The 20,618-nt window shown below is 38.3% G+C and overlaps 1 protein-coding gene across 3 annotated transcripts in view; it reads left to right on the top strand.

Moving 5' to 3' along the window:
• The window catches only part of THSD7B (thrombospondin type 1 domain containing 7B), a 358,700-nt gene that overhangs the window by 221,020 nt on the left and 117,062 nt on the right, over positions 1-20,618 (top strand). For all 3 annotated transcript variants that reach the window (XM_054830722.1, XM_054830723.1, XM_054830724.1), the window contains one exon: positions 782-885. In XM_054830722.1, the coding sequence (XP_054686697.1) occupies positions 782-885 (104 nt within the window). The remainder of the gene's footprint in view (positions 1-781; positions 886-20,618) is intronic.

The raw sequence follows: 20,618 nt of genomic DNA, 5'->3' as shown, positions 1-20,618 counted from the left end.
AGGGTTCGATGTGTTTAAGGAAGCTATTACCGGGAACTCCCTCCCTCAATGTATCTAAAAATCAATGTAAGCTATTTTGGGACCGCAAGCACTCAACTGCTGTAATCATAATTGTATGCTTATTGCAGAAACTCTTGTCTTGTCCCCTGATGCTCTCACTCCAGCGAGTAATATGCACTTTAAAAAATTCTGATTAGACAAATAGTACAATAGGGCAATTACTCACCACTCTTCATTAAAATTCTGTGACCCATCTGTTATACAATATTAGTAAATAGAAAAGCATTAGATCTTTGCATATAAATCTCCATCTTGCCTGTCCGGTAGGACATGGTCTCAGAGCAGAGCGGGGAGCTGAAGGTGGTGCCAAAGCAGGAGTCACACCGCCTGGCTCTGCCCGGCTCTGTACCACACAGCTTGTCGTCTTGACTGGCATGCATCCCAGCATAGAAAGCAGATTGGGACCAGCATCAATTGTATGAGAACAGGCTGGCAGGAGGAGAGCCTGCTTTCAGAGCCCAGTGAAGATGTTTCCTCTGTATTTTATGTAACTGAACCATGTCCTGCAAAAATGAGAAAGGGAAACATTGTTGGAGGATGATATGGTGAACCTTGCATGTGAATTTCAGTTCACAATGCTTGTTTCAGGAGTAATTACAGCTTTTTGACTATATTTCCTTAAGTCTCCACAGTACATCATTCGCAACTGAAGTTTTTGCCTGGACAGTGTCAACTGTTTCCCAGTTTAAACCACTTAATTGTTAACCTTTTCCTCTTGCAGGTGGAAGACCCACCGCTGGAGTCACTGTGTGCTGGTGCCGGATTCGGTGAGACAGGGTGTGCTGGGACACAGTGAAGCATGTGGACACGGTTTGCAGTCAAGGGGTAAGTTTTCTCCATGCAACCTCCAAATATTTAACATGTTGGAGTGTGGCATTTAAGTAGGCTCTTCAGTCTTTTACAGTGGCTAATTTGGAAACTAAGGGACTGAAGCACTTAACATAAAGTATTTTGGGAAGTGGACCCTTTGTACAGTTCTGCTGCTGTGCTGGATGTTAAAGTACCAGTAACATGATAGTATACTTGGAGTATAGGAGGGGATTTATGCTTGGTATTCAAGTGTCTTTACAGTAACCTGCTTTTCTGCCTAAAGACGAAGCACATGGGCTTTGAAAGAACTATCTGTAGGCCTCTATGAAGTAATCCATTCTTGGTTGCTAAAAATGAAAAGGATAATTTCCTCATGATTTTATATTTTACTAATAATTTGCCTGAGACGTGATTTTCATTAAGAGTATTGGAGAAGTTCGGTGTCGGTAAAAGCTTTGGGCTCCTGCCCTTGGCTTGATTAAGCGCTTTGAAACTATAGCGATCACATTGTCTGAACAAAAGTGTTGAGAAAAATTTCACCATTCAGAGTGTGTGATCAGAGTCTGTAGTGGTTCCTGCAGATGGCTGGAGATTTGGCTGTTATCAGTCTCCTGGGAAATCTAATGAAACCTTTAACAAAAGGTTATTTTTTATTGGAAAAAAAAAATTACTATACAGGTATGCTAACTGAAGAAACTTGACATAATAATTTACTCCTTCACAAGTGTAGAAACTGTTCTTTAAAGATGAAGTGAATTTCTTATATAATCTGGAAACAAAGGAAAAGAAAGAAAAGCCCTGACAGTATGTGGGCTGTATCTGAAAGAAGAAATGTGTTTTAAACTAAAGCTCAAAGGGGTAAATATCTTTAACTAGGTTTTGACCACAGTCCTTTCCACAAGGTTTTCAAAGAGAGCTCTGTAAATTGAGATGTCCTAAAATGTATTCCTCAATCTCTCTGTGAAGGGATGGTAGTCTTTATGCTCCACTTGGTGCATGAACTTTGTATTAATCTTACTCTGACAGAATTTGAAGTATAATAGAAGAGTATCATGCTTATTTTTACTCTGTGGAGAGTTCTCCACCAATTACCTAGGCTGTGTGCTGATCTGGGGTATTCATGGAAAAGGAATCTCATGGCCTGGTGGGTATAGGCAAAATTCGTTTCAGTGTCATGTTCACTTTTTGTCACTAACTGTGGTTTTTGTAACAGCCTTGGTTTTCACAATTACATGTAGTGATAGAACCAATCTGCTAGGTATTATTGAGGATGAGTGGGGTTTCAGGAAAATGATTTCTCAGATGAAACTCATGGAAGATGATTTTCAAGATATTTCCTACGAACAAAGGGAGTGATCTCCATGGAGAAGGCAGCTGGAACCAAGCTGCTAACTCTGACCCTATTGCTGCTGGATTTTCAGCGATTCTGTATCTTATCTATAGAAGTGTTGAGTAAGGGAAACTTTCCTAAAGCTGCTGTTAATACCTCACCTTGCTGTTTCTTGAGCTCTTCAAGAGCAGCTAGCATGTGTGAAGAGATGCTGTGTGACCATGTTGTCTAGAGAAGCCATTTAGCCAAGGGTGATGTTTGCTTACATGCCTTGCCAGGGTCTCTTCAGCTTGTAGACCTCAACACTGGAGGACTTCTGATTTCTCATTCTTCACAGTGAAGGATGTCTTTGAAGGTATTTTGGAAATAACATGTGAAGTGAGGCTGGGAATTTGGGCTTGTTCAGCCTGGAGAAATGTCTCATGAGAGTGGGGTTCACAGAGGAGATCGAGCCAGACTCTTCTGAGAAGTGCACAGTGAAATAACAGAAGATAACAGACATAGGCGGTAGTGAGGGAAATTCCCAGATTGCCCAGAGAGATGGTAGATTCCTTGGAAATACTGGAAACTCAACTGAATAAGGTCTTGAGCAGCCTTTTCTAACTTTGAGGTCAGTCCTGCTTAGAGCAGGCATTGGATCTTCAGAGGTCCCTTCCGTCCTAAATTATATTGTACAATTTTGTGACTCTGTGGGTCTTTTCAGGGGAATCTGTGCCGTCTAGCAGAAGAACTCCAGGTGTTAGAGATAGGTGCTTTCCTGCAATATTCAGGCATCCTACAAATGAGTTTGCATTTGAGGTATCACCACCACTCCACACAGTAATTGGCTTGCATAATGTGTCAGCATCTTTAGCCAGTAAGTGCTTATTCTCCAAAGAGTATTTATATGAATTTGCCCAATTTCTTTTTTACCATGTAACAGCAATTACCCTTTTACCACTGAAGATAATCAGTCTTGCTGTTCCTTAGAGCATCCATTTTTAGGATTTCTTTTCTTTTGCTGGTCCATATCCTGGCTGTCATGTAAATAAGAAGATTTTGGTTTTCAGTGACAGTCATAGCTAGCCAATTATATAAGGGCATTGAATTCATATAAATTATTTCTAAAGAAAGAAAGTGTATGTTTATGTGTACCTATTTAGAATGTGCTGAGGGAAAATTAAGTCTGAAATTACTTTCAAGCACCATTCTTTCTCTAGGCTAGATTCTGAGATAGATACTTACAGATCTTGTTCCATGAGTGTTTTCACTGAAATTGCACATAAACATACCATGTAACATGCAGAATATAGCAGAATTTGTCTGTGAATAATAAGTAGAATAGCCAAAGAGATGACAGCTGTCTGAAGCTGCAGTTTTCATGGCTTTATCTTGGAATGATATTACACTAATTACAACAGCCTTTCATTTTGTATATCAGCTTCAGTGGACTAACTTATTCAGAAAACAATCATGCAGGTAAGAGAAAAGTAGCGTTTAGAACTAAGAAATACAGTTGTTATTTAAACTTCATTAAGGCATGATTTGCAAAAAGCCCCTGAGATAGGGCACTCGAGTAAAACAGGGTGGGGATGTTACTGTTGCTTGACAGTGACATAGACAACATTTCTAACAGTAAATGAAGAGCTTTACAAGCTTTTCTATTGCTATATAGCTGTCATTTTCCTCGACAAGTGACTAATTTACTAGAAGGTGTCAAGACTGTGAGAAAATTGCTTCTGCTTCGGATGCCCTTCAGTGACTTTACTGTTCTCTGATGTTTGTGATGGAGGATCCTTCAGAAATGACCTCTCCCTTCAGTGCTGACATGAGCAGCCACCTTAGACATTTACGTTTTTGGGAAAAAATGTGTTGCTCGTTACAAGGGATTGTTAGGGTTTAATTAGTGGATGGAAAGCCTATTTTAAGCAAGTGTCTTTGAAGGCTGCTTCAAAAGCCATTGATAAAGTAAATAGACATGTATTAAAGACCAGACTGATGTAATGAGACTGCGCTTTAAAAACTAGTCTTGGAAATACACTGACAACATGGTTATGAAAAAAGTAGTTACTTTCCAAAAGCAAGGAGAAGCTGCAGCAATGGAACGTGTCATGCCTTATTTCTTCTGCTCCTGCCACTTCTTAACAGTGATTCATTTGGGGGATGTGACCATATCTTCCCCCATTAATGAGACAGTAAGTCCATCACAGAGCTGTAGCTCCCCATTGCAAGGATACAGAAATGCTGTGATACAGAGCAGCAAATATTCTTAGAGAATAATTTATTGATTTATGTACAGGAAAACAACAACAAATCCCCCAATGCAGTAATGAGAAACTACTCCTTTGCTTTGGAGAATTGCAGTCTCCCTGGCTCACTTGAGGTCACGGGGTGGATCAATACTGGATGGGCTCATTGGGCATCTCAGTAGAATATTTCTTTTGGTATTCTCTACTATCAGACCATGTATGATGTATTCCTTTCCTTTCTAACTGGGTTGTAAATTCACACCACGTGGACTTTGCTAAGATGGTTTGTGTTAAATATAATCCATTTCAGTTGAAAAGTTGATATATGAATTGACAGTGAAAAAGTAGAAAGCAGGCAGCACCGGACTCAAGCAATTTAGGATTCCTGTCTCCTTCATTGCAGGTTTCTGGCTCTTACTCTGGAGCTTCCTGATAGCTATAAGCTAGTGCAGACAAGACCGTTTTAGACTGAGATACACACAAAAAAAAATTATCATTATGAGAACAAAAATTATAACAATCGGCTGAGTCTTCTGAGTGTGTCTAAATGCAGTGATAATTCCAGTGAAATTATATAGAAAATATAGGCAGAACTGTGATTACAAACATCATTTGTAATAAATTAGTGACTATTAACAAGTGTTCCATAGTTAGCAAGATGAAAGGATGAATTTTGGTATTGCCTGTTAACATTGCATCTACAAAAATATTTCAGACAGGTATCCTATAGCTGTATTGTCTAGTGTATTATCAATCTGTAACACAGTAATGGCCATATACGCTATTGTTTCCGCTGAAATTATATTATGGTAACCTATTTATAATGAGACGTGCCATCAAAACAGCGTCAGTGTTACCATGTTTTTTTGCTCATAAGATAGTCACCCAGCAGTTCTTGTTCCCTGTTCTGTAGGTAGTTAATATAACTGCTGATTAGCTAAATTAACGGATGCAGTCATTGTAATTTGAGTTGCGGAATGCTTTTTCAGAGAATTACCAGTTTCAGGAGGTACATATAAGAATCCTGTTATAATTTACAGGCTAGAGGCAATGTGATAGCCTAAAGTTTACAGTGAATACATTTGTGATAGTAAATGTGGCGCAGACACGGACTGCTTCAGTTAGATGGTGGTATTTTATGAGCAATGTTTTGTGATGCAGTCCTGTGTATAAATCTGTCCAGCTGATAGCGGCTTACGTGTCATCAGTAGCTCCCTCCAATATTAACTTGACCTAGCAGGACACTGGCACCTTGAGCCTTGTTCTGAGTGATGCTGGGGGTTCATTAGGTTTGTCAGTGTTTTTTCTGATGATACCAGAGTAGGGTAATGAGTGGTTGCAGGGACAGAAATGGGAGCACAGTGAGCTGAACTTGAGTGGTCTCAGCCAGTTTCTGGAAGACACCTCTGTCTGACAGCTGGTGGCATTGGTAGCAAATAGTCGAGGGAAAAATAATCACAAAGGTAAGGACAAGAGCTGAGTCTTGTTTGTGATATGTTTGAAAGTTTGTGAAGCAAAGTCTGCCTAGGATTGGGATTGAGGTTCGAGTGGTGGACTTTCCAGGATGAAGAGCATCGGTCTGTTACCAGCCATGTCTGCCAGGGGCTTCACCAACACTTTACCGATGTAGGTGCTCTACATCACACTGCAAATTCATAGAGTGTGTATTATCTGTATTGTTATTTTCTTGTCACTGATAATGTAACTTTTAGCTTATAAATGCATGGAAAGTAATAAGGTGATAAGAAACAACCACACCAGAAGTGATTTACTATTTTTTATTCTCGATAACCTGACTTCTTTCCTTGAGAAGGCAGTGGGCTGGAGGTTAGGCAATAAGGTAAGTGGAGAGCAGCACAGATAATATTCTCTTGATTTTAGGAAGACGTTGAGTCTAGTCCAATGTGACAGTCTCCCATGTACAATAAGAAAGTATGACCTAGAGAAATGCAGGGTGAGATGCTTGTGCAACTTGTTGAAAAAGCGCAGTAAAAGCTCTGTTATCAGTTGTTTGCTGCCAGCCAGGAAGGCCATTTCAGATGGCTTCACGTGGGGTGCACATACTCTTGGCTGTCTTCAGTATTTTCACTAACTGTGTGCATAATGAAATAGAGAATATATCTATAATGCATCTGGGTATTTGCAAATTGTGAGTGCTCTGAAGGACAGGCCAAAAATACAAGTTGGATAGATTTGAGCATGCTCTGAAATCAGAAGAGTGAAATTTTCATTAAAGAAAAAAATATGCAGCACTGACACTACGTAGAAAGATGGGCAGCAGTACTGCAGAGATAAGCCTGGAATTAAGAGTTATGGCCTATGCATGAGTAGCATTATACTGTTCTAAAAATGTACATCATAAAATCATGTATTTCTTACATTTTCCTTCTGATCTCCAAGTTCTTGAAATTTCTTCTTCTGATTCCTAAAATAGGTAATCCTCCCTTTAATTTTGGTCCGTAACACTTTCTGCCACTGTAAATAATGACAAACAATTAAGGTCAAATAGAAACTTCAAAACTTTCTCCTGAGTAATTCCAATTCCTGGTTTTCCAACAGTTTCAGAATAGATTAAGATTCTTTTTGCAAAATACCCAAATTTCATTAACAGAAAAAAATCAGATGTTTAGGAGTCTAAGCTCTGGCAACTATCAGTGAACGAATTAAAATGTCTTGAATTTAATAAAATTTTCCCCTTGATTTTACATTTAAAACTTATCTTCAGTGTTGGTGAACTACGTATATCTGTGCACAGAAGTTTGTAATTTGAGAGATTTATCACTGCAGTATGGATTTTTTTTTTTTTACATGACTCTGGATTGTTAGTATCTAATTTCTAGCAGTTTACCTATAGGTTTTGATCTTTAAATTATTTCCCAAAGCCTGGGTTTAACTGTGGATTTGATAGTAGATTAGCTTCATGCAAAAATGTGTGACAGTGTTTCACAAAGGGGAAAATAAGGAAAGGAGGGAGACAAAAATACAATACTAATGTAGTGTATGCATTCTTAGCCTTTCGTGCACCAGTGGAATGAGGAAGGTATCCTCTCCCAGACAGATTTTCTGTGGGATTTATTTCAGTTTTGGAACATTAGAATTGACCAGGAGCAGGAGAGGGGAAGGGACAGATGAGGCTGTGAGATGTGATGGATCAATCTGAGCATTTCATGGCTGCCTTTGAGATTTCTGCAGTTTAATTTATGAGAAGTAAAATCACCTGATTGTATAGAAATCATCCTGGGCCAATTTCTTAAAACCTGGTGGCGTAGCAGGATTGTCTGTAAATATGTGCATGTCTGCAGCTGGGTACTGGTTTGGGGAATGGAAATTCGTCCTTGTATTGTATTACATCCCGCTGATCTCCAGGTAATGTGTTCCTGTAGACCAATTTTTCTTTACTTGGGTCTTAGTTGATGGGACAAGGGGAAGAAAGATTGATACTGATTTTCCAGTGACAGGTTGTTCACAAAAGAGTGATGGTGGACGACCCTCCTTTTTTCATGGGAGATGTCAGCAGGCATCACAAGACGCTTAAAACAGTGCTACTATATTTCAGTCTGGGTCTGGCCTGACTTCCGCCTCAGGAATAGCTGCTGTAAGAGTATTTCATAGGCGGTAGGAGAATTGGCATGGCATTACTTTATAGACGTTAACTAATAGCAAAAGAGACTCCAACTCATTTCTGTCACTGTAGCCTTATGCCAACAACATAAAAATTGAAGAGACTCTTAGAGAATCTACAGTGCAACATTTTATCCAAAGGCAACTCAGTAATCTGTAGACTTTCCGTAAAATAACGATGATGAAGACCGCATCAGATAAATTACATATATTCGATTTCCTTCAAAAACAGGACAGTATATTCTACTCTGTACAAGGAAATAAGCAGGTTTTCCAGCTTAATTATATACTGTTCCCATCTGATGAAATATCAGCATCTTAGTACCACACACAGCATTTGTTTTCTGCGAGGGTAGGGAGGGGGAAGTCTTGATCAAGCCTTTTGAAGCCAGAAGGCATAAACACTGAAAATATATACTACAAGCATATACCAATAGAGGGATTGTTAAAAGATCAAAATAATGAGAAGTAAAGCACAGGAACATCAAAGCTTTCCAGGCTATGTATTTCTGCCTTGATTAGGAGGAGGGAGGAAGGAAGGGGGGAGAGAAGGTTTTAGATCAATAGTAAATGGCCCGATCACCTCAAAGTCAAAGGCAGCACCATCCAAATGTGTACAATTTACAGGAATTGCTAGAGCATCTCAATCATAAAAGTCCCAAATGATCTGACAGCGCTCATACCATATTTAACAGGTACACAGAGAGAGTCGAGATCATCTTATCTGAAGGAAACTCCTTTTTAAATGTAAGGGTAGATAGATTTTCATTTTGTCTTTCATCCCTCTGATTAAGTTCAGCTCTCTTTGGTCCTCCTAAGATTTCTTTCATCTAGTGTGTAGTCTGTATGATCTAAGCAACTATCATTGGTGAAAGTAATTTTTGGGGTCCTTTTTTAAATGATGGATTGTCATTAAACAGAGCATAGTAGATGAAAGAGGTCCAAGAAGAACCAAACTGTGCTGAGACTTACTCAGGAGGATGAAAGACATAATGAGAGACATAATGAAGAGCAATCTCTCCCTCAAACTGGAGACAGGCCCTTCCAATTATGACTTGTTTTTAGCACCAGCTTCCAGCAATTTAAAATCCGAGTTATGAACAGTTGATTCAGACTTTTCGTAGAAATCTGAGAAATTGTTATTTTATGAACAGTAGGCCTGGGTGGTCACGCTTCACGGTTTGTGGAGAGGATGTTGTAAACTGACAGAAATCTTTTTTGTGGCCACGGGTGGGTTGTAAGTAGACCTGATCACACAACCTCATGTGCTCCTTATCAGAAATACAGGAGCCATTGCATCCTAAAACTGTGTTTCATTAACTTAGAATCTGAAACATGAGGGTTTATAATCCTTAATATTTTATATGATCTCATGTAACTGCCACTGTAACTAGCTATAAAAATATTTGGTTTTTTTCATGTTCTTCCTAACCTTTTGACCTCTGCCTGTGTTTGGCATACCACAGTTCCATGGGTTAACCCTGCAGCGAGTAAACTGTTTTTTCTTGATGATTTTCAATTTAATTGAAACATCCTTTGTTCTTACGTCATTTGAGTCCCGTTTAGTCTCCTTTTCTGTTTGCTATTTTATGTAACGCTTTCATGTCCCTCTTGTTCACCTCTCCATGTTGCAGGCAGTCCCATTCAGGACTGATTTAGATCTACTTTTGCTTTTATAAAATTCTAATTTCCTCCTTGTCATGGTTGTGCTGTTTACAAATCCAAAGATAATTCAAGCCAAAACTGCTGTGGTTCATAGGGAAATTGTTAAAAATTCATCCGAGCTGAGAAGGATAAGATCCAGGTTCTCTGGAAAATGGCCTAAAGGAGAACTTTTCTTCAAATAGACGCTTTAAATGGGAAGCCTTGAGGCATGACCAAAAATAAGTAAGTTCATTAAAAAGCTTTTATACTATTAGTTGTCAGGAAAACTTTAGACATGTTATTCTCGAAGTCTTTACTAGACTAACCTCTTCTTTGTCCCTAATGATCTCAGTCAAGTGGAATACCAAATTCTGAGAAATTCCAGAGACATTATGTGGAAGGATAAGGATCAGTCATTTATTCTTACTGTATGACAGTACCAAAGGAAATTAGTTTGATATTTATTTTCCCTAGCTGAAGAAACGGACAGTTCTGGGTTGAAATGCTGATCCTGCTTAAGTCAATGAAATGTTAAAGGACTCTGTCAGTTCACTGGAACGCTGTCTCCCCAAAAAACCCCCACAACAAACAACCAAAACCAACTATTGGTGAAAGAAAAAAGGGAGATGTTGAAAGGAATGGGGAATTTGATTTGTAGCAGATATTGTTCATTGTCAGAGTGCTGAGGTTTGGACTGCCTGGGGAATTTCCTTCAGAGGAGCTTGGTAAAAGTTGTATTTTGCATTTTCCCTTATTCTGCATTAGTTAGAAAGCACTTCTTCTTGGAAACTAATGAGTCAGGTTTCTTTGAATAATTAAGCGCTAATACTCAACATGAATATTAGCATTCTAAATGGCAGAGCTCATCAGTGTGGCTTACTGTAGGTCTTCAGGCACAAGATTTGTTACATGCGTCATGCCACAAAGGTGGAAAAGGTATCCTGATGTCGTGTTCGTTGAATCTGAATTTGTATATTTATGTTAGTCCAACAGCTTTATGTCTGCAGTAGAGGTTTTAGACATGAGTTTTCAATTTCAGAATAAATGAATAACCTTGGCTCAAACTATCTTTCAAAATTCCCAACATCTATCTTTCAAACGGGTGCACTGAAGTGACAGTAGAGTAACTGGAAGTGACGGGGATGCTTATGAAGTGCTTGCACTTGGAAGAATACATCAGGTAACCGTGAAATGGTCAATATTACATTTGCTTTACACGTCCAGGGGTGCTTTTTTCTGTTGGCACAGTTTCTAAATATGTTCAGAAGTATTAAAAATACTGAGCAGTGTGTTTCACACTTTCTAAACCAGTCTGATGATTGCAGCATTAATACTTCCAAGGATTTTTCCTGTTGGAAACACCCCTTCTCCCCTTTTGTTAACAGTATTGTCATTGATTTGCTTCTCAGAAGACTCAGGAGAAGATTCCATCTTCTTTATATTATAATAAATCAAGAGAAACTTCATCCAAAAAATTGGAATTCCACTGGAATAAAATTACTACACAAGAAAAAGCCATCTCTGTACTTTGATGGCAATAGATAGTAATGAAAAAACTGTCACCTTCTAACAAAGATTTTTCTAAAGTCAATTTTTTTCCTGGCAGCCGCTGGTTTTGCCTAGTGCGTGCATCATTTATTAAAGGATTGCTGATACCGGCTTTGTGAAATAAGGAAAGTTTGAAATAATATATTCTAATATTTGACAGAGTTTTCCTGAAGTAGGGTATTTTGCAATGTCAAATTTTGGATCTTGGATGTGAAGCCTTGTAGCAAATGTGACTTTTTACCGCTTTTCTGGTCAATTCTAATGTCAGTACTGTTGTCCTTCTTCACAGTTCACTGAAGTTTTAGTCCTACAATCATATATTTGTTTTCTTTCATATGTGCCCTAAGGTGATTGAAATTTCTTCAAATTACCTCTTTTCTACTGTCTCTTGGATATTAAAGTTCTGTATCTTTGTTTTTATTCTGGTCTTTGTGTTGGCAAAGGAAATGCCTGAACCAGAAGTACACAATATGAGGGCATCTAACCAACCCATTAAAATGTAATAGGCTTGTCGAAGGCCATCTACTTCAGCATTTGTTTAATTTGGGTGAAGCAGATCAGCACGTCCTCAGGGGATGTATGACTTGAGAGGGCAGCACTCCAGCCGCTGCTGTGTGATAGGAATACATAGCCTTCCACAGCCTCTGCCCTTGCTGACCACGAGCCTTCGCTGCTGGCTTGTTTCATTCCGTATGCTCTGGGAGGGCATCTTACTAATAGGTACTTATTAACGATATTTGAGAAAGTCAAGGGGGAATTGGTCTGCGGAACTGAGCAGCGACGTGCAGAAGTGAACTCTTGAGAGAGTTTGAGGGATTTAGATCTGCTGTTACATTTTAACCCCTTGGAACATGTGATGTGGTCATGGCAGACGTCGTTTGGGGCACATTGGGAAATTTGTGGGGCCAATGAGACGTACGGTGTTGGTGAGAAGTTGCTTTGACCACCAGGTGCTCTTTTAGTATTGCTTTGGAAGGATCAGTTAGTGGAGCACATAAAAATCACTGCTTGCAAGACAGATGGGTTTTGTGCGGGCTACATTGCTGGTGAAGTTGCATGTGAGCAAACCTTCAAACAAACAGGGAATAAATACATTTGTGCTTTAAAATAAATAGGTATCTTCAGTGCCTAGTTTCATGGAGTATAAATTTTCATATAATCTAAGCACATCTGCTCATAATAATTAACTTCTGTGGTGTATGAAAGGAAAAGCTACCTCAGCTCTATGGTACAAGGAGATGGATTGCTTTCTATCTGTTCATCATAATGATTAATTGTAGCATTTATAGGAAGATGGCTGCTTTTTATTCATTTTTGTTTTCAGATCATGTATCTTGCCTTTTTTTAAGCTTATTTAAATGTAAATACTCTGCAAATCTGGTGTGAAAGCATGAACTATCCAATTTTAAGTGCTTTGATGAGAAACAGGGCAAAATATGTCTCTGCTTAAATTGTCTTATCTGAAGACTTTGAAAGATGCCTGTCTTTCCTAGTGAGATGAATTTCACAGGTAAATGTAAATATTGAAAGTAACCACGACAGAAATTTCAAAGGATTATGGAATTTCATTTGACCCTGAGAGCTGGTGTTTCCAAGGGGCAAACTTAATAATAATGAAACATATTAGCGATTTGCAGTTGGTCCTGTGGTTTTGCAAGTATTAAATATTTACTATGAGTGAAATAATAATCTGATGTGTTTCCAGAAGTTAAATACACTTAATTCTTGGGCTCTAGTTCAGTAAAATTTGAGGATGTGCTTTGTGGAATGTAAGCTTTCAGGTTTGCAATAGAAGTGATGGATATGCAAGTACAGCTATCAATTAGTGCTAATCTGTCAAGTAGGTTGATCAGGGGAGCCCAGTAATCCTGTTGTATTTTCTCCCAGTGCGGTCATCATCTTCTCCAATTACTTGAAAACAAGTTAATGTGTGTTGTATAGAATGAGGTCAGCCACAGGTTTTTATTGGTGTTGTGTTTGCACAGTGAGAATGGTGGAAGTGAAAGAAATGATGTGAGGAGAGTGTTTATTGAGCAAAAGTCTGAAACTCAGGTAAAGTTGTAGGAGCTGCGTACAGAATTCAGCCTACTATTTAAAAATCTTTCTGGGTTGCTGAAATCATATTGATTAAATGATAAACAAAGTACTTTCTTGAAATCTCATGGTGGTGACTGGCATAAACTCCCCAACTGAATTATACTGCAAACAGAACGCTGTAAGGGTAAATGTCTTTACCAGTTATAGTTATATCTTCTTTTTTTAAGGGTTTCTTATTAAAAATTCCGTCCCAGGATTTTCTCAGAAGATAAACTAGGCTCAACAAAGAAGTTAATGCAAAAATAAGCTATTGCAATGGCATCAATGAACAGATACAATAAGCAAATAAACAATTTGCAGATAGAGAGTCAACATCCCATGAAATGTTTATAAAGGTAATATTTAAGATCTCATAAAATCAAATTCTATTCAGATACAATAACAAAAGTCAGTAATAAAACAGTGGTGAATCAGGTCCAGAGAGAATCATAAAGCACGAAGCTCTATTCCATTTCAGAGGTTTTCCTTAGTGCTAAACATACTATATGTTTTTATGGCAACTCCACCCAATCTTTGCTTACCCAGTTACTCATGGGTAGAGTGTGCACATACAAATCAAACTGCTAAAGGCATGTGCTTTTTGATGCAATATAATTTAATTATTAAGAAAGTAATTTGGATGCCATTTAGGATTCATGGTCTGAGCATTTTTAGGATTTTTGTCCTCAAGGAAACAAGCTATTCTAAAATGAGGCTACCATTCTCCATTTTCTTTCCTAGAGTCCATCAATCTATTACAGAAGGAAAGTTGGTGCATTTGACTTTTTTCTGTTTTTGTTTTATCTGAGGTAGTTGTTGTTATCTGCTGGATAATTATTTGTTCCAATATTGTCATGCAAATCAGAAATAAGCTGATGGGCCTGTATTTCCATACCCCTCATCTTAAAAAAAAAATAAAAATAGAGCTGATGTAAGGATAGACAGAGTGTTCACTGATATGTTGTGCTTCCTCCGTGAGGTCTCAAAGATGTTCATTTCTGACACATCAAGATCCGTTTGCTGGAGCCAGGATTCATTAAGACAGACAATTTCAAAATAGCCGGCTTATCCTTTACAGCTCTTTCCCTGAAAGAGGACCAACAAGGCCTGAGATCTTGCCTTTTTTTAAACTGCTAATTGTAACACTCCTGGGATTGCAGCTAATGCGCTCAGCGAAGGGTGGTGTAAACTTGAGGCGGTTTTTGGGGAGGTGGGGTGGGAGAGTACAGAGTGTCTGGTTTTTACCACATTTGCTGAAGGATCCTTTGTCACCTTTAATACCCATTGCTAATTCTGATTTTTGCATGCTTGTGCTGCAATCTTCTGCTAATCCTCAGGAACTTCACCTAGTTTCCACCTTTTTTTGTGTGTTTGTTCAAGGGCAGTGAATAGCTTTCTACTGAGCTTAGCTGACCTCTCATGCATGGGCTTATCCCTACTATAGTTGTGCCCATTCCCTAATAGGAGAGCTTCCACTTTGGCGTTTGTCTTGTTTCTGAACTGCAACTTTCTTAATTTCTGTTCCTTACCAGCCCAGTCTTCCAGGGTACCTTACTTAGCTTTAATGCAAATATATTTATATGAATGTATTAGTCTACCTGCCCATCCCAGCTGTTATCTATGTAATTTGACGGTCATTCTCTTTCAGCCTGCTATCCACCCTGATGTTCTCCATTGGTTCCTCCTCATGGCTTATGGTCTAGCTGAGTAGTTTGGTCTGTTGGGGTGGGGACAGAGTAAATTTTACCAAACTCACTGAAACAGTCTATGAATTCTGAGCTGTTCTGTCTTCCTGTAGCACCAGATGGAGTGGTGTGAATGGCATCCTCCTACTTGTTCACAAGCTCAACTCATTTGAGGTCCTTTTCGCAGCATGGCACACGTGTTCCTTTCCCTTTTATCCATCAGCCAGGCATTCAGTAGGTCAGTCATTGCCTATAGACTACCCCAGAGTGAAAAGGTCTGTAATGAGTACATGAAATAAAACATCTCACCATCACTTGCATGTCCTTCCAGAAGAGCTGTACCCTTTTATGCTACTGTTCCAGTCACGTGAATTCACCTGTTAAATATTGGCTACCAGAGAGTTTCACTCAAAAATATGTTAATGTGATAAGTGTGTAAACATTTTCAGTCTCGCTTTTAAGGCTTTGTTGAGTAAATATAGCTTTATTGTGAAACCTCAGTTATCTTAGCTGAAGTATAATGTGATGATGATGGAACAGCTCTCACAGCTCGGGAGAGGGATGTGGGTGCATCATTGGGCCACGCCTCTGGCAGTGCTGGGGCAAGGTACATTGCACAGTTTTCTTTTGGGGGAGAAAAATCAGATCCCATTTCTTTATTTCCTTATGTAAGTTACTCTGGAAAGAATAGTTTAATATTGATAGCAGGTGACTTCTGTTTACCGTTTATTCAGTGTTTTTGTAGGTGTAGATTTTGTATTGATAAAGGATAATTCGATTTTGGGAGGTGATTATGTGTAACATGTTTGTTTGGGGTCGTTGCTGAAGAGTCCCACCGTAATCTTAGTGGAAAGTATATTAAACTTCATTTTAAACATACGTGATAGAAAGGTAGATAAGCATTTGTAACATTAAAGCGTTAAACATTTCCTCACTTCTTCACAGTCTTTACTTGTTCTTTTGCTGGGAGAGGACTGTCAATCTTGTATCTTTTAACTGAAATGTAACCTGTGTCCCTACCTCCAGAGTACACTTATTTTTTCTAGAATAATATTATGTAGCAGTGTGAGATGGCTTCTTTTATCTTGGACAATGTAGAATACAAGAATCTGTGCCAGGCATTGTATGAAGCTCAGCTTTTTTTGCTTATTTCCTGTACCGGAAAACCTTGTAGTCTCATCAAGACTTCTCTTTTATTAGTAGCAGACACATCAGTATTGGCAGTATTGGCAGCTCATCTTTTTTTTTTTTTTTTTTTTTTTTTTTTTTCATTAGAAAAATCTTGCTGCATTTATTAAGTTGAATAGAGGAAAAAAAAAAATTCTCTTTGTAGTTTATGTGGGTACATAATTCTCATCACACCCAGGAGATAATGCTGTGGTTTGGGGTACAGTTTTTTTAAGCTTCACTGTGGACAGTGGGTTAATAGTTAAAATAGCCATTTTGTGCATTCCTTTATTATTTTCAACAGCTAGAGAACAACTTATTTTTTTACTTTGGTGTAATCAGTAACTTTACCAATAGTACTTTTCAATACTTTTTTCTTTACCTTTTGACAAATTCCTATTTTGAGTACATTGTTAATCATGTATCTTTAGTATGTGCTATTTAATTTAGCATCATTCTAACTGTTACTTTTGATCCCTATGTGGAAGGCTGTGGGGATGTCTTTGGTTCACACTCCTAATACTTTATGAGATAAACAAATAAGTAATTCAGGCTTTGTAGTCTGTGTGCTACATAATGACCTAGTCATAATTTTTGAATCTATTGTCAACACGTATTAAATCAGAACATCTGTTTGAAACAGTAGTATTTCATAAGCTGCATTTGACAGTTCATTATCTTATCTGTGAGAACTCCTTTCTTCCTTCATCTCGCCTCAAAAACAATATCCCTGCAATTGAACTTTTGGTAAAAGTCAAGGTCACAGCTTTGGAATAAACTTATATATGGGAATTGCCTGTCTTCTCGTTGCAAATGTGAGTAAATCAAAAGTACTGATATGGTAATCTAAATCTACAGTATGTTCTCTTGTGTTTTATTGAAACTAAGGATAAGAAGTTTCATTGACTTTTTAAAACTGTTCTTAGTGAACCTTCCTTGAGAAAGTTTCTTAATAAATCTATATAGATTTAACCTTGCACTTAAAAAAAAAAATCAGGAATGGCAGTAATTTATAACAGATACATATATATAAACCTACAAGGAATGGATTTTATGTGCATATTTAGATAGAAGTGTGATGTCTATGTAAAATAACCACGTAAATTATCTTCAAGTTTTCTGAAAGACAGCACAAATACCTTGTGCTTTCTGTGGGGTCCATTCCTTGGAGAGGGCAGGGGAATAAGGAAATATTTTAGTCCAAAATCCACCTTTTTTTTCCCTCCAGGTGTAGAATTTTCTCTTAGAACAAATGTCAGGAAAGAGACTATCTTTATGTGGAAGACTGATGCCATTTGGTTTCATTCAATTAAAGGAGGCTGGAAAACATCTTTGCTGTAATGAGAGAAATTTCCCAGGAATCCATTTCAATTTGTGAACTAATTTTAGTTTGATATTCTTGTATGTTATATTACTAATATATCAAAAAAAATCTTTAGGATATATGAGTTTTTAATTGTTTTATGAAGTGTTGCCAAAAGTTACAGTCTTTGTAACTTCATAATGTTTCCAGTAACTTCAGGTTCTGCTTGTAATTTGACATTATGCAATTAAAGAATATAGTTAATTTTTTCATACTTTAGAACAAAAGTCTTTATTTGACTTTTGACTTGCTGTGAGAAATCATTCCGTGCTTCCTAAAGTTGATATTCTGTTACTTCTAATGCAGGTGTTTAAGGCTTTTTTACTACTTCTGTGTTGCCAAGGGAATCACAGACTGTTTGCTCCTGGAGGAGATTCAGGTTTAAAAGAATTTGTGCATGGAAGTTAAAGAGGGGTTTTTTTGTGTGTGTGTGTTCTTATTTTAATAGGATATCTACCTGTGAAAATGAGCATTGCTTTTAACATTTTGATGAACAGTTGTGTGACATGCAGATTGTGCAGAGAATAGATTTGGCCTGGTGGTACACCTGATTGACTCAAACCAATTCAACCTCAACCCTCATCCCCCCCAAAAAACCCCAAATCTAAGAAACACATGGTTTTTAGGCCTAGCAATAAATATACATTCTGCCCTGTTCCTTATGGTATATGAAAGGGTGAGCAGCAGGATTATCATGGTATTTGGACCATTGTTTGAAGAAGAGCCAGCACTGGGGAAGCCCTTTTCCATGAACTGCAGGTGACCTGGCTTCAGCAGAAATGCGTAAGGCTATGGGGTAGTGTAGTAAAGCTGGAGAAAAAGAAGTCCCATATGGGGCTGGCATCACCTTCAGGGGAATTTTCCTAAGTTTACATCCTTTGGCACTGTGCACAGATCTTGGGGTGAGAAGGATGGGAGAAGGCTGCCAGCCTGCTGCTGCCAGAGGGACCTCTGCCTGCCTTCATGCGGTCATGGGAGCAGTGGGCTGCTGTTACAACGTTGTCTGCAGGAACTCTGGTCAGGATCCTGGTTTTCTGCCTTAATTCATGACATGGCTTAAACTTCTGCTCACTTGTTATCTGATAAGACTGGTACATTCAGCAACCGAAATCCTTTGTGGAGTATTTCAACAACAGGACACATTACTTTTTATTGAACTCTTTAGTAGGGATGGCTGGTATTGCACTTGGCTGCTATCCATAGATTTTTCCCCCACTATTACTAAAACCCACTGCTATCCTATTTTTCAGAGATCAAATGTAAAATAAAGTTCATGCTTGACTTTCATTGCCTTTCCCCACCTGATGATGTGCCCCTGGGAGACAGCCTGTGCTTTGGGTCCAGTCATGGTTTCCTCCAGTTTGGCTGGACTGATCTTGACGCCAGATCACGCAGCTTTGCCGAAAAGACAGGAGTTAGGAGCCCGAGGGCCTGATCCTCACCAAGGGGAAGAGGTGTGCTTGGAGTTGAGCGAGGGGCTGCCGGGCTCTCCCAGCCCTCACAGCATCCTCTCAGGCTCTGATTCTCATTCAAATTCTTTATTCTTTTTCTGTGTTTCATCCTTTTCACTGCTGGACCTTTCATTGTCATTTTGAACTGTGGGCAAAATTATTTTCAAACACTGCCTCTTGTTCAATTCTCTCTTACCTGATTTTTTTTTGTTTTTGTTTTTTGTTTGTTTGTTTGTTTCATGCACATCAATGAGATCTGATGTTGGGTGAAGAGCCAGAAAAATAAAAATCAAAGTTGCTTCCGAGGATCCTCCTCTTCCTTATTTGTTGATTCAAATTTTCCAGCTTAATTGGTTTCTCCTTTATTCCTCATTGAATCTGACCTTATAAAGCCTGAATGAAAGCAGTGGTTTTCATTTTGTCTAGTATTTTGTAGTGAAATTGTTCATTAATTTGCAGTGAAGGACTGATATTACACCCCCCCTCCCCCCCCGATACTTCCCTCTTAGCATTGCCTTGATCTACTGAAGAGTAGCATTGCCTTCAAGGGATCTTTTTTTTGGAAAAAAACCCCACTTATATTGCAATTATTATTATTATTTTTTCTGAAATGAATTTTGCATTATTCTAAGTGAAACTGTGGATGAAATCTTGTTATTTTAATAATATAATGCCAGAACTTCATGGCATAAAGTTCAGTAGCTAGACCAATATTTAAACTGTTGAGCAATGTTATTGCTCTACTAAACCTCACCACTTCACACATCTCTCTGCAAGACCTACTTTTGCCTCTGGCTGTAAATGGAAGATGAGATTTTATTATATAAGTCTCCTGGATTAGGTACACAGGAACCATATTGGTTGACACTGGCTTTGATATATGAGCAAAAGTTTATATAGTCGTTTTTGCTATTTTTCCATTCTAAAAGTTAATTAACTGATAAGATATAACCCTGGAGCGTGGGTCTTCAAATAGGACAAGACAAAAGTTTAAAGAGAAATTGAGACAAAGGTCTGACGCGATGAATGATCTATAAAAGGCAAAATACCAATGCAATATTTCAGAGAATCTCTCAGTTCTGCATAGCCATACAATCTTAATTTATTTGGCTGTGCCATGTCAAACTTGCTAATAGAAACAAATTACTATGAATTTGTGATGTGCTGTATTTATACTTTCGTTATAGCAACAGCAAGAGTTAGTTTCCCAAGTACAGCACATTTCTATGGAAAGTTCCCTTTCCTTTGGGCTTCTGATGAATTAAAAGCTGCTATTTACTGTTTCTTTGAAATACTTAAAATTCCAAGTATCAGTTCTCTCTTTTGAAAAGGAAATGTGATGTGAATCTTGATGGATTTTCAAAGTATTGAGTTGCTTTTGCATTGAATTTTATTTCCTAAATAACTTATTCTAAAATGGAAGAATTAATTACCACTTTGGGAAATCTTGGAAGTGCCTCTGATTACGTTTCCTTGATTTTAAGGGAAATGGTAGTGCTGGGTATATTGGCCATGGTCTCTCTTCCCTCTCCAGGGAACAAAGGGTCAGTTGTTCCTCTGGGCTTTGTGTCACTCGGGTCTGAGTCACTGATGACTTAATGACTCCCTCCATGGCTGGCATCGACCTGCCTCTCC

Source organism: Grus americana, chromosome 6, assembly GCF_028858705.1.
Source record: "Grus americana isolate bGruAme1 chromosome 6, bGruAme1.mat, whole genome shotgun sequence".
In the NCBI taxonomy this organism is placed as follows: Eukaryota; Metazoa; Chordata; class Aves; order Gruiformes; family Gruidae; genus Grus; species Grus americana.
Note: the sequence above shows the minus strand (reverse complement) of the source record. Positions and strands in the feature narration are given on the sequence as shown.